Source organism: Manihot esculenta, unplaced genomic scaffold (genome assembly GCF_001659605.2).
Source record: "Manihot esculenta cultivar AM560-2 unplaced genomic scaffold, M.esculenta_v8 Scaffold64, whole genome shotgun sequence".
NCBI lineage: Eukaryota > Viridiplantae > Streptophyta > Magnoliopsida > Malpighiales > Euphorbiaceae > Manihot > Manihot esculenta.
Window position 1 is genome coordinate 1,367,637 of NW_025215481.1, and position 11,599 is coordinate 1,379,235.

An 11,599-nucleotide genomic window follows, 5' to 3' on the forward strand; every position below is an offset into this window, starting at 1 on the left:
ACGCCCGAGAATTTTTTTCGATGTTGAATCGAGAGGTAGAGGTGGAGAGGGGGCTAACAAGCTTATTCGCATGCTATACCGATGCCCACATATGGCCTAGCGCATGCCCAGGCCCCGGCCTTGCTGGCCCCCCCAGGGGGGTGACTACCCACACCCCCCTAAAGAGCCTTAGGAACAAGTTGAGCTGTGCCAGGAGGAAACATCACAATGTCTGAGGTGACACACCCCCCCTAAAAAATTCAATTTTAGGTATTTTGACCTGATTTTTTGCAGATACCTTTATAAAAATGTAATCTAATTTTACAAAAATTTTGAAAATTTTTTATCAAGTCTAGGTATTTTTTTTTATTTTTTAAGTGTTAAAAATTCAGAAAATCATAAAAAATAGAAAACCCGTCAGAAAATCACCAAATTTTTTGTGGAACCTTAGAAAAATATTATAAATTTATTTGAGTTGTTATTTGGTGATTTTCTTAAACTTTGCACGGAGACATGACAATGCATGGGGTGACATGACAATACATGAGGTGACATGACAATGTTAAAGTGACACACCCCTAAAGCCTTCAATTTTAGGTATTTGACCTGATATTTTGCAGATAATATTCGGCTTGTTTATGAATTTTACAAAAATAAATTTTTTATCCAGTCTAGGTATTTTTTTATTTTTCAGTGTTAAAAATTCAGAAAATCACATAAAAAAACATTTTCGTCAGAATCCAATTATTGTGCTACACAACCTCTTGAATTGGTTTGTTCGGATGTCTGGGGTCCTGCACCTTTTCTTCAAATGACGGGTATCGTTATTATGTGCTTTTTTATGACCATTTTTAGCAAGTATAGTTGGCTATATTTCTTGAAACAAAAGTCTGAGGTTTTGTCAGTTTTTATACAATTTCGTACACATGTGGAGAAATACTTTGGGGTACCCATTAAAATTTCCAATCTGATTGGGGGGGAGAATATAGGTCCTTAACCACTTACTTAAAGCAACATGGAATCACACAGAGAGTTTCTTGCCCGCATACCCCAGAACAAAATGGTTGTGCGGAAAGGAAACATAGACACTTAGTCGAACTTGGGAGATCTTTGTTAAACCATGCTTCTGTTCCCTACAAATACTGGCCTTATGCTTTTAGTACTGCTGTGTATACAATTAATAGACTACCATCTTCTTTGTTGCAAGGGAAAACACCTTTTGCATGTTTGTTTCATGAATCTCCAAACTATGATGAATTACGGGTTTTTGGGTCATTGTGTTATCCCTGGTTAAAACCTTACTCTCCTCATAAATTAGCACCAAAATCATCTTCTTGTGTTTTCCTGGGGTATAGCAAACTTCACAAAGGATATACTTGTCTTGAGGTTTCTTCTGGTCGTATATTCATCTCACGACATGTTTTATTTTTCGAGCAGGTGTTTCCGTTCAAGACGTTAAATGATAATTTGTCTCTCACAAAAGCAGCAGACAGTCCAACCTCCATTCCTCTGCCTCCAGTACCGAATATGTTACACTCCAAGCTGGAATTCTTGGAAAATCTCCAATAGACGGGACTGTTTTTTGTCCTAATCTGAATTATTCCACTTTACAGCAGCATTTTGATCAAGAAAGGAGTAATACAGCTACTGGTTTTGAGCTTTTGTCCAATTCAGCTCCCCACACTCCAATCCGCAGCGTTTCATTAAACGCAGATCAGACCGAAGTTGGCTCCACTCCAATTGCGTCAAGCCAGTTGTTCCTCTAAACACAAATCAAGCTGAGTTGATTAGTTTTCGCCGAACCGACTCGCTTCCATCTCCCACAACAACACGCACCGTTTCATTAACTCCTTCTCCCAATCCTTTATCACAACCAGCTTCTGTCTTGAATTACCAGTCTCATGAACCAGCTCCATTACCAATCAAGACACTCAATTGGTCACTCGGAAGCAAACAGGAAACCTTAAACCGCAGCAACCATGGTCTCCACAATCTCATCACGCTGTTGTGTCCTGATTTTGTTCCTACATCTTACACTCAAGCTATTAAACAATCAAAGTGGAGAGAAGCTATGATTCAAGAACTTAATGCTCTTATTCAAACGGGTACTTGGAATTGGTTGCGCGCGGCAGCAAGCTCAAAACGTTGTAGGATGCAAGTGGGTTTTCAGAATAAAGCAGAGATCAGATGGAAGCATTGAACGCTACAAAGCACGGCTTGAGCCAAGGGATATCATCAACGGCCCGGAATCGATTATTTTGAAACTTTCTCTCCTGTGGTGAAACCTACTACAATTCGGATTGTTTTATCTCTAGCTGTTTCTAATGATTGGTTGATAAAACAGTTGATGTATCGAATGCATTTCTTCATGGCGATTTGGATAGTGAAGTCTACATGGAACAGCCTCCAGGATTTGTGATCAAAATAAACCAGATTATGTTTGTCGTCTTAGACGTTCACTTTATGGGCTTCGCCAAGCTCCTCGGCAATGGTACAAACGGCTGAATCAAGCTTTAATCAATCATGGGTTTCGGGTTTCCCCTGCCGATTCTTCGCTGTTTCATTATGTCAAAAATAATGTTACTCTTTTTGCATTAGTTTACGTTGATTGACATCATTTTGACAGGCACATGTTCTCACACTTTGAATACACATTTTGTCTCTCCAATCTGAGTTTCTGTTAAGGATTTGGGGTCATTAGAGTATTTTTCTGGGAATGGAGGCTACCAAGACCACAGATGGGTTGTTGTTAACACAACAAAAATACATTACAGATTTGCTTCAAAAAGCTAACATGTCTGAGTGTCGGGGAATTTCTACACCTGCTGCAACAAAAGGAACTGTCACTTCTTTAGCTAATCAATCATTTTCTGATCCTACCTTATATCGGAGCATAGTTGGGGGACTCCAATATTTGAGCCTAACAGACCAGAAAGTTTGTTACTCAGTTCATAAGGTTTCACAATTTTTACATTCCCCAACCGAAGATAATTGGAGTTCTGTGAAACGTATTTTGCGTATCTCAAAGAAACGTCTACTCATGGTTTATTGATCACAAAATCCAAATCCACAAATCTAAATTTTATTCTGATGCTGATTGGGCTACTGACACTACAGATAGGAAATCCATCACTGGATATGCTATTTTCATGGGCAACAATCTTGTTTCTTGGAATTCAAAGAAACAACAGACAGTTGCGCGATCCTCCACTGAAGCGGAGTATAGAGCTGTTGGTCTTGCAATAACTGAAATGGTTTGGATTCAAGCACTATTACGAGACATCAATTATCACTCCCCAACCATTCCAAACTTATGGTGTGATAATATAGGTGCGACTTATCTTTCGGTCAATCCGATGTTTCATGCAAGAACGAAACACTTGGAAGTGGATTTCCATTTTGTTCGTGATAAAGTTCATAACAAAGAAGTTAAAGTCCAGTTCATGTTCAAAGGATCAATTAGCGGATATTTTAACTAAACACTTCCCAGAATTCGTCATCAAATGCTCATGCATTCTTTAAACAATTCGATCACTCCCACGACTGCTCGAATTGAGGGGCCTGATAAGGATACGTGTCAAAGAGATTGAGTTGGTTTACAATATTATCTCTACAGCTGTATTCGTGAGCTACAGTGTCTACTATGTATACATCACTTACCATTGTAAAAACACTATTTTAAATATGTAAAACAATACAGAGCAATACAGTTAAAAAATTCTCTCAATTATTTTAGCCTTCAATACCAACATTGGCTATTGCCTGTTGGAATCTTGTTGTTTCTTGCTGTAAGTTTCTCTCTTCTTCTTCTTCTTCCTCTTTTTCCACGATTCTGTTAATTCTGTAAGTTCTTCAATGCTTTGTTTCCTAAGGGACAAAAACATGAGACCATGATTTGATTATAATAAATGTAATATTAGTGCATGTCTATGTATCATGTTGTTTCTTCTGGCCTGGAGTTAGCTGCTTCTGCTTGTCTATGCAACTCTGTTTTAGCTCTTTTCTATGTGATGCATCATATGAGTAACAAAATTTTTTTTCCTCTTTTCATTGCTTGATAGAAGTTGTGAATTATATTTTCTGTTCTTGTTTTAGTAATACAAAGATGGGTAGAATCCCCATCTTCTTGATGTCGCTTGTTCTCTTATGGGGAGCCATAGCAGAAGCAGAATACATGAAATATAAAGATCCAAAACAACCCATTAATGTTCGAATAAAGGACTTAATGAAGAGGATGACACTGGAGGAAAAAATTGGCCAGATGACACAGATTGAACGCAGTGTTGCGTCTGCTGAAGTGATGAAGAAGTACTTCATTGGTAAGCATTATCCATTCTTAAATCAAACAAATTAAACTATATCAGAAAGAAAATGAAAGAAGAGATGAAACTAAATAATTTTTTCGTTCTCCAGGGAGTGTATTGAGTGGAGGAGGGAGTGTTCCATCTAAACAAGCTTCTGCAGAAACTTGGATTAAAATGGTGAATGATTTTCAGAATGGTTCTTTATCAGCCCGACTTGGGATTCCTATGATTTACGGAATTGATGCTGTTCATGGCCACAACAATGTCTATAATGCAACTATTTTTCCACATAATATTGGGCTTGGAGCCACCAGGCAAGTAAATGTGACACTACCAATTTTCTGATCAAACTGTATGTTGTATATTCATTCTCCGTTTTGGTTTCTAGTGCTAGCCTCTAGTTTGTCTTTTTTTTTTTTTTTCTTGTTCTGGTTAAAGGTTTAAGTATATTGATTTGAAGTGTCACCAGACTCTGATGGATTTGATCAACTTTGTGATCTCATGATAATATAAAGATTTAGATTTTTCTGCTCTCAAGTTCTGTCCGTTGAGTGTAGACATCAGAATAAAGACAGTTGATTTCATAATGAAATTTCTTTGTAATAAACTAGGGACCCTGAACTTGTTAAGAGGATTGGGGCTGCAACAGCACTTGAAGTTAGAGCTACAGGCATTCCATATGTTTTTGCACCTTGTATCGCGGTAACCCTGCAATCCAACTGTTATTTCCATCACATCAAGAATCATTTTTTTGTCACAAAACTCTGATCCTTTTCACTCCTTGTGACTTTGCAGGTTTGCAGAGATCCAAGATGGGGTCGATGCTATGAAAGCTACAGTGAAGATTCTAAGATTGTTCAAGCAATGACCGAGATAGTAGCCGGATTACAAGGAGATATTCCAGCTGGGTCTCCAAAGGGAGTTCCCTTCGTCGCTGAGAAGTAAGAATATTGCTCCATAGTATTTTTTAGACAGCAGATGCCAAGTCTTTATCTTAATTACTTTTTGCAAGGGCAACCAAAAAACATAAGGTTGAGTATTACTTTTCCTCTCAGCCAAGGGCAGACTTGATAAAACAGCTTGTAATATCACTAAACGGAAACAAAGAAAAGAAAGATGACTAAATTTGACTCTTCTTAAAGAAGAAAATTGAAAATGATTGGTTTTGACTTTCACAAATTTCTTTCCTTTTTTCCTAATAATTTTGGAGCTTTATCCCTTCATTTGTTGCTTGTCCAATGTGTATCACTAATCGGAAAAGTCATACTCTGCTATCTACCTTTGATGTGTGACTAGGAGTATAGTGGTCTGATTCATTGAGTTTCTTGAGGATTTGGCCGGTTTTAATACTGAGGCTGCCACATTTTTGTCATCTTATTATCTCAGTTGCATGGAATATTTATTTCACAGGTTAACAAATTTTACAGTTAGCTTAATCTAATTTAGCTGTTAATTTTCTGGCACCTCCTTCACAGAACAAAAGTTGCAGCTTGCGCCAAGCACTATGTTGGTGATGGAGGAACAACAGATGGGATAAACGAGAACAATACGGTTATAAGCAGACATGGTTTGCTTAGCATCCACATGCCTGGTTACTACAACTCAATCATCAAAGGTGTGTCTACTGTCATGGTCTCCTACTCTAGCTGGAATGGAGTTAAAATGCATGCTAACCGAGACTTAGTCACCGGCTTTCTCAAGGACACACTTCGCTTCAGGGTATGAAATTTTTCTTAAATGTATGGATCCTTTCCATCTTAACCAGTTCTGACGAGAAAATCTAAGAGTTGCATGCGAAATTTTGTGGTTTGCTGCAGGGTTTTGTCATCTCAGATTGGGAGGGTATTGACAGGATCACCTCTCCGCCCCATGCTAACTACTCATTTTCCATTCAAGCAGGAATCACTGCTGGAATTGACATGGCAAGTCATTAGTCTGAACACTGAAGGCTTTTCGCTTTATCAGGTTTTCATCACATCGTGGCAAATTCAATCTTCTAATACTTCTTCTGATAATCCTGCAGATCATGGTCCCATTCAACTACACAGAATTTATAGATGGCCTAACATACCAGGTGAAGAATAACATAATTCCAATGAGTCGAATTGATGACGCAGTAAAGAGAATTTTGCGAGTTAAGTTCGTAATGGGTCTCTTTGAGAACCCATATGCAGATGATAGTCTGGTGAACCAGCTTGGAAGTCAGGTATATATTGTTCATTTCAGTCCAATGCAAAATAGGTAATTAGAGAAAAGGAAGTGACACTTCACTTAGCCAACCCTACAATGCAAACAGGAACATAGAGAACTTGCTAGGGAAGCTGTGAGGAAATCACTTGTGCTGCTAAAGAATGGTGAATCAGGTGACAAGCCATCGTTACCCCTCCCCAAAAAAGCTTCAAAAATACTTGTCGCTGGCAGTCATGCAGACAATCTTGGTTATCAGTGTGGTGGATGGACAATTGAGTGGCAAGGACTAAGTGGTAACAATCTCACAAGTGGTAAGTTTCTCAACTTATCCCCTCATTTGTCTTCTCAACAAATTGACCTCAGATTTTTTAACAGCTACGCCTAAGACAAGAAACTGCACTTTACCTCTAACACACCCTTCTTAAAAACAAAATGTGAAACCTGGAAGAAAGAATACATATAGCATCAAGCATTACCTGAGTGTTATGATCATGAACAGGTACTACAATCCTGACAGCGATAAAAAATACTGTTGATCCAAGCACAGAAGTTGTCTACAAGGAAAATCCTGATTCACAATTTGTCAAGTCTGGAGAGTTCTCCTATGCTGTAGTAGTAGTAGGAGAAACCCCCATATGCAGAAACTAATGGTGACAGCATGAACCTGACAATTGCTGAGCCTGGACCAAGCACCATCCAGAATGTCTGTGGAGCTGTGAAATGTGTTGTTATTGTTGTCTCCGGGCGTCCTTTGGTAATCCAACCATATATGCCGTTGATAGATGCTCTTGTTGCCGCTTGGCTTCCTGGAACTGAAGGACAGGGTGTTGCTGATGTTGTAATTGGTGATTATGGTTTCACTGGCAGGCTTTCTCGTACATGGTTTAAGACTGTTGATCAGCTGCCTATGAATGTCGGAGATCGATACTACGATCCCCTCTTCCCATTTGGATTTGGCCTCACTACCAAACCATCAAAGCTTAGATGTCCATTTTGTGAAATTCAGTTGAATTTGGCTTCATTATTTATTATAAACCTAAAATTATATCATTTTATTAGATATGTAATTCAGTTTGGTTCATATTTATTCAGTTTTTTGGATTTTAATCGCATTAAACTACCTCTATTGGAACATACTTTGTATTACATCTTACAACAGGTGAAGGGAAAGGAACTGTGTATCATTTTGCACCAGGGGCTATTTGGAATCAGCTATTTGGGTGTCTTTGTCCTTCTCAGCAGCAACAGAGCTTGCATTCTCAGCTTCATTTATCTGTCTAAAAATGTTGGCTTTTTTCTCAAAGAGGGTTTCAATTTTTCTATCAATCTTCACCAACTTCTTTTTCAGATTGTTGAGGCCCTTGCTTTTATCCTTCTCACCATTTTTCCTTATCTTATCACCATTCTCTTTCTTGTCTTTATCTTTCTTCTTCTCTTTACTTTCCTTTGCCTTATCTTTCTCTTCCTCCTCGTTCTCCCCCTTTCCTTCTGATTCTGGTTTAATCTCCCTTGACACAACTTTGGCATCGCTCTTTGACTCATTAACTTCCTTTTTCTTTTCCTTTTCCTTCTTCTCTTCACCTTCATGTATTACGTCCTCATGCTTCTCTTTCCTTTCCACATTCTTTTTCTTTTTCTTCTTCTTCTCTTCTTTCTCTTCACCTTTCTTTTCTTCGACATCCTTTGTTTCATCATTGTGTTTCTTCTCTTTCTTTTTCTTTCCCTTCCCTTTGTCTCTTCTTTTTCATTCTTTTTTTCTGTTTCTTCCACAGATGCTTCACCTAGCTTTTTCCCTTCTTCTTTGACCTTCTTTTCTTTCTCTTTCTTTTCTTTCCTGTCATTCTTCTTCTCCTCATACTTTTCCTTCCCCTCCCCCAGATGCTCCTTAATCCCCTCTTCCTTATTTCTCAAACTTTTGTCTTTGACTTCCCTTGTCTCTTTATCCTTGTTCTCTTTCTCCTTCTCTTTCTTATCTTTCTCCTTCACATCATCTACATGTTCTTCCTTCTTCTTTTTCTTCTCTTCTTTTCTCGTCTTGCTTATCTTGTTTCTCTTCCTTTTTATTAGTTTCTCTGGTTTCATTATCTACCTCCGACTCCTCATCTAAATTATCCCCACCATCTTTTGCCTCGTCCTCTTTCTTCTTCTTCTTCTTCTTCTTCTTCTTTTCTTGTTTTTATCTTTCTCATGGTCACCTTCATCATCTTCTTTTCTCTGCTGCTGCTTCTTATTTTTTCCCTCCTCGTCCCCTTTCTGCTTTGGCTTTTCCTTTTCTACCGATTTGGTCTTCAGTTCAAGTTCCACTTTAGTTTTCTCTCCATTCGCATCACTTAGCTCTTTGTCTTTGCCTTTGAGTTTGACATGTTCCTCTATTTCAACAGCAGTTTCAGATTTGCCTTCCATCTGTGAAATTTTGCAAATAATTTAACTTTCAATGTAAACCCTTTATTGTTTAAGCTAATATCCCCTGAAAAAAAAAATGCAGACCAATTAGGAAGTGAGACCTCAATAACAACCACAACAACATGCAAGAACTTGAATTGAATATTCAGTTGCAAAGGCAAGATTAATAGATCGATTCATTACAGACACAAATAATGAGGTTGCCATAAAACAGGACACTCCATTTTGCTATTTTAATCTCTGCCACTCAATTACCTGAGACGGAGAACAATTCCATTCTTGATGATTTTTCTTTCAGACACTCTTCACAAAACAGAAACTAATGGATAGTAAGAGAACAATAGTGAAATCCCAAAAGCTAATACAAATGAAATATGCAGATATATAACGAAAATTAATTGAAGAAAAAATAGAGGAGATATCTTTTCTATTAAGGTATAAAGAAAAGCTCAGAGAGAAAGAAGTAGAGGGAAGGAACCTGTACCTTGTCTTTTGTATATGATAGAAGAATGATTCTTCCGTTGAAAGAAAGTTATGAACAGTGGAGTTTGCAGCTTCGCCTGCTGATTCTTGGGTAGGTGTAAAATGAAATGCAGATGGATGCGAGTGCCTGCCGGTTGAAATAAAGAAAAGCTTCCTGCTGACCGTTAATCAAAAGCGCTAAGGCCTCAAACTACTGAAAATATTCAAATTACTCCTTATTAACTTTTATTTATTTAACTATGAATAGATTGATTAGATTCTCTATTTATCCTAATAACCAAACTCATGAAATCCAATTATTTTGATAAATATAATTTTAATTTGGTTTGATTTAATTACTTATTAATGATTTTTTTAAAAATTCAGTAATTAATTATAAATTTAGTTATTTTTTATTTAATAACCAAAATAACAGTTTTTTTAATAATAAAATATTTATAAAAGTTATTTTATAATTTTATTGTATTATTGATTTTATAATTATATTATTAAATAAATATATTTCATTTTATACTTCACTATCAAAAATATAATTTACAAAAAAAAAATTAAAAATTAGGTATGGCAGGTAGTACACAATAATTATAATACAATTTTTATTTTTTATTATGTTTTATACTTCGAACATAATATTAAATTTAAACCGTTACTGGGACCCAGAAATGATCAACGGTTCAGATATGTTTAATCCGTGAGCAGCTTCACATATGATTTTGAACCTGAAAGGAAGCTGTCTCCTACCTGGCTTCCCGGTCTGTTGAGTCACACCTCTCCTGTCTTCTCTCTCTCTCCATGATTTCATCACCGGAGCAGCGACCCGATCGATTATTCTCTCTGCAAGTGGGAAAGTAGAACCCTAATTAACAGCTCCTTTTATCTTTCTACAAATTAAGCCCTGGTTTTATGTTGGCCTCCTAACCTTCGTACTTGAACACTTGCTACTTGAACAGTCGCTACTTTTCTATACGCCATCTCTCTTCTTCACTTTTTAATTTTACGTAATTTAGATAAAAAAGGAGGTTCCTTTGATCTGATTCTTCCAAAATGAACGACCTTCTATCGGTATTTTGCCCTTCTTTTCTTGAATTTTTGTTTCTTTTCTTTGTTCTTTAGTAGTTTGTTTTATTGGGTTTGTCATGTTTTGAATTTTTTTTTTCTTGTTAGTGTTATAGCTTTCTTAATTGGATCCATTACCCTCAGAGTAAACTAAGCATCTGATTATAGGTCGGTTAGTTAAAGAAGTTCAGAAACTTATTTTTGTTTAGTGAGACAGCCGAAAAGTTGAAGGAAATTCAAAATCTTTTAGTTGTAGAAGTTTACTGTCTAAACATTTCGAAAATAAAGACTGAATATTTTGATTGAATTAATTAATCTGGTCTTTTGTAGTGTATAAAGATATTGAATCTTTACTGCTTAGCCGTTATTGAAAGGGTGTGTAAACAAATATGGTAATCATACTTCCTATAGTTCTTCATTGTGCCGTCAGGTTTCCTCCTTGTTCCTTCGTGTTAGATTCACTGTTTAAATCCAGAAATGTAATTAGATTACTTGCTATTGCCATCATCGTCTTGCTGCTAATAAGACACACTCGATGGCTTTTTTGTTAATGGTGCTTGAGGATTCATAATGCTAATGCATGTTTTCAATCCATGAGAAGCTTATCAATCATAGATGACGCTGTTTTCTTCACTATTGGCTACCGAGTCAATCTTTCCATCAAGCTGACCATTTAGTATCTTTGTGTTGATATTATCAAGTGGTTATAATGTTTAGCAGATGACGCCGTAGTCTGGCTTATGCTAGGTTTAGCTGGATTTACCTGTAAGTGTAATGAGTTGATTATTTTGCAGGAGTCCTTTGAGATCCCTCGTGGGCAGAGTTCTAGAGCTGGAGATGTTGAGATGGGAATGAGTTCTGGAGATTTGGGTCTGGAGAGTTTCTTTAAAAAGGTGCTTTTTTATTATCTTTCACTCGTCATGCTCTTGGTTGTACATTATATACTCTGCCCTTAACTTTTTGGTTCTGATTAATATATGACAACAATGATTTTGTATATTTTTATCAATATTTCATTCTCTTGCAGGTTCAAGAGATTGAGAACCAAAATGAGAAGCTGGACAAGCTACTTAAAAGCTTCAGGTATAACCTTTCTATGTTTTCCTTTCATCTGTTCTGACTTGCTATTCCCTAGGAACTAACTTGAGTAGCTTTTTGCATTTCTGTATCTCAATATTCTATGA

General features: G+C 36.9%; 2 protein-coding genes across 3 annotated transcripts in view; both read left to right on the forward strand.

Annotated features, from left to right (window-relative positions):
- The window catches only part of LOC122722629, a 25,803-nt gene that overhangs the window by 11,100 nt on the left and 3,104 nt on the right, over positions 1-11,599 (forward strand). The gene's annotated exons all lie outside the window — the stretch shown is intronic.
- On the forward strand, positions 3,707-7,385 carry LOC122722626 (beta-glucosidase BoGH3B-like). The gene is made up of 10 exons (XM_043953738.1): positions 3,707-3,767; positions 4,075-4,298; positions 4,393-4,597; positions 4,895-4,985; positions 5,079-5,224; positions 5,759-6,002; positions 6,101-6,205; positions 6,307-6,489; positions 6,580-6,784; positions 6,973-7,385. Exons 2-10 carry the CDS (start codon positions 4,085-4,087, stop codon positions 7,119-7,121), a joined length of 1,542 nt encoding a protein of 513 aa, XP_043809673.1. The 5' UTR covers positions 3,707-3,767; positions 4,075-4,084; the 3' UTR covers positions 7,122-7,385.

Excerpts from the sequence above, each read along its gene's own strand:
- LOC122722626 (XM_043953738.1), top strand. The coding sequence starts at position 4,085 with ATGGGTAGAATCCCCATCTTCTTGATGTCGCTTGTTCTCTTATGGGGA. Across the intron at positions 4,598-4,894 it reads ATTGGGCTTGGAGCCACCAG|GGACCCTGAACTTGTTAAGA; the intron begins GCAAGTAAATGT and ends GTAATAAACTAG. Across the intron at positions 6,490-6,579 it reads TGAACCAGCTTGGAAGTCAG|GAACATAGAGAACTTGCTAG; the intron begins GTATATATTGTT and ends CAATGCAAACAG.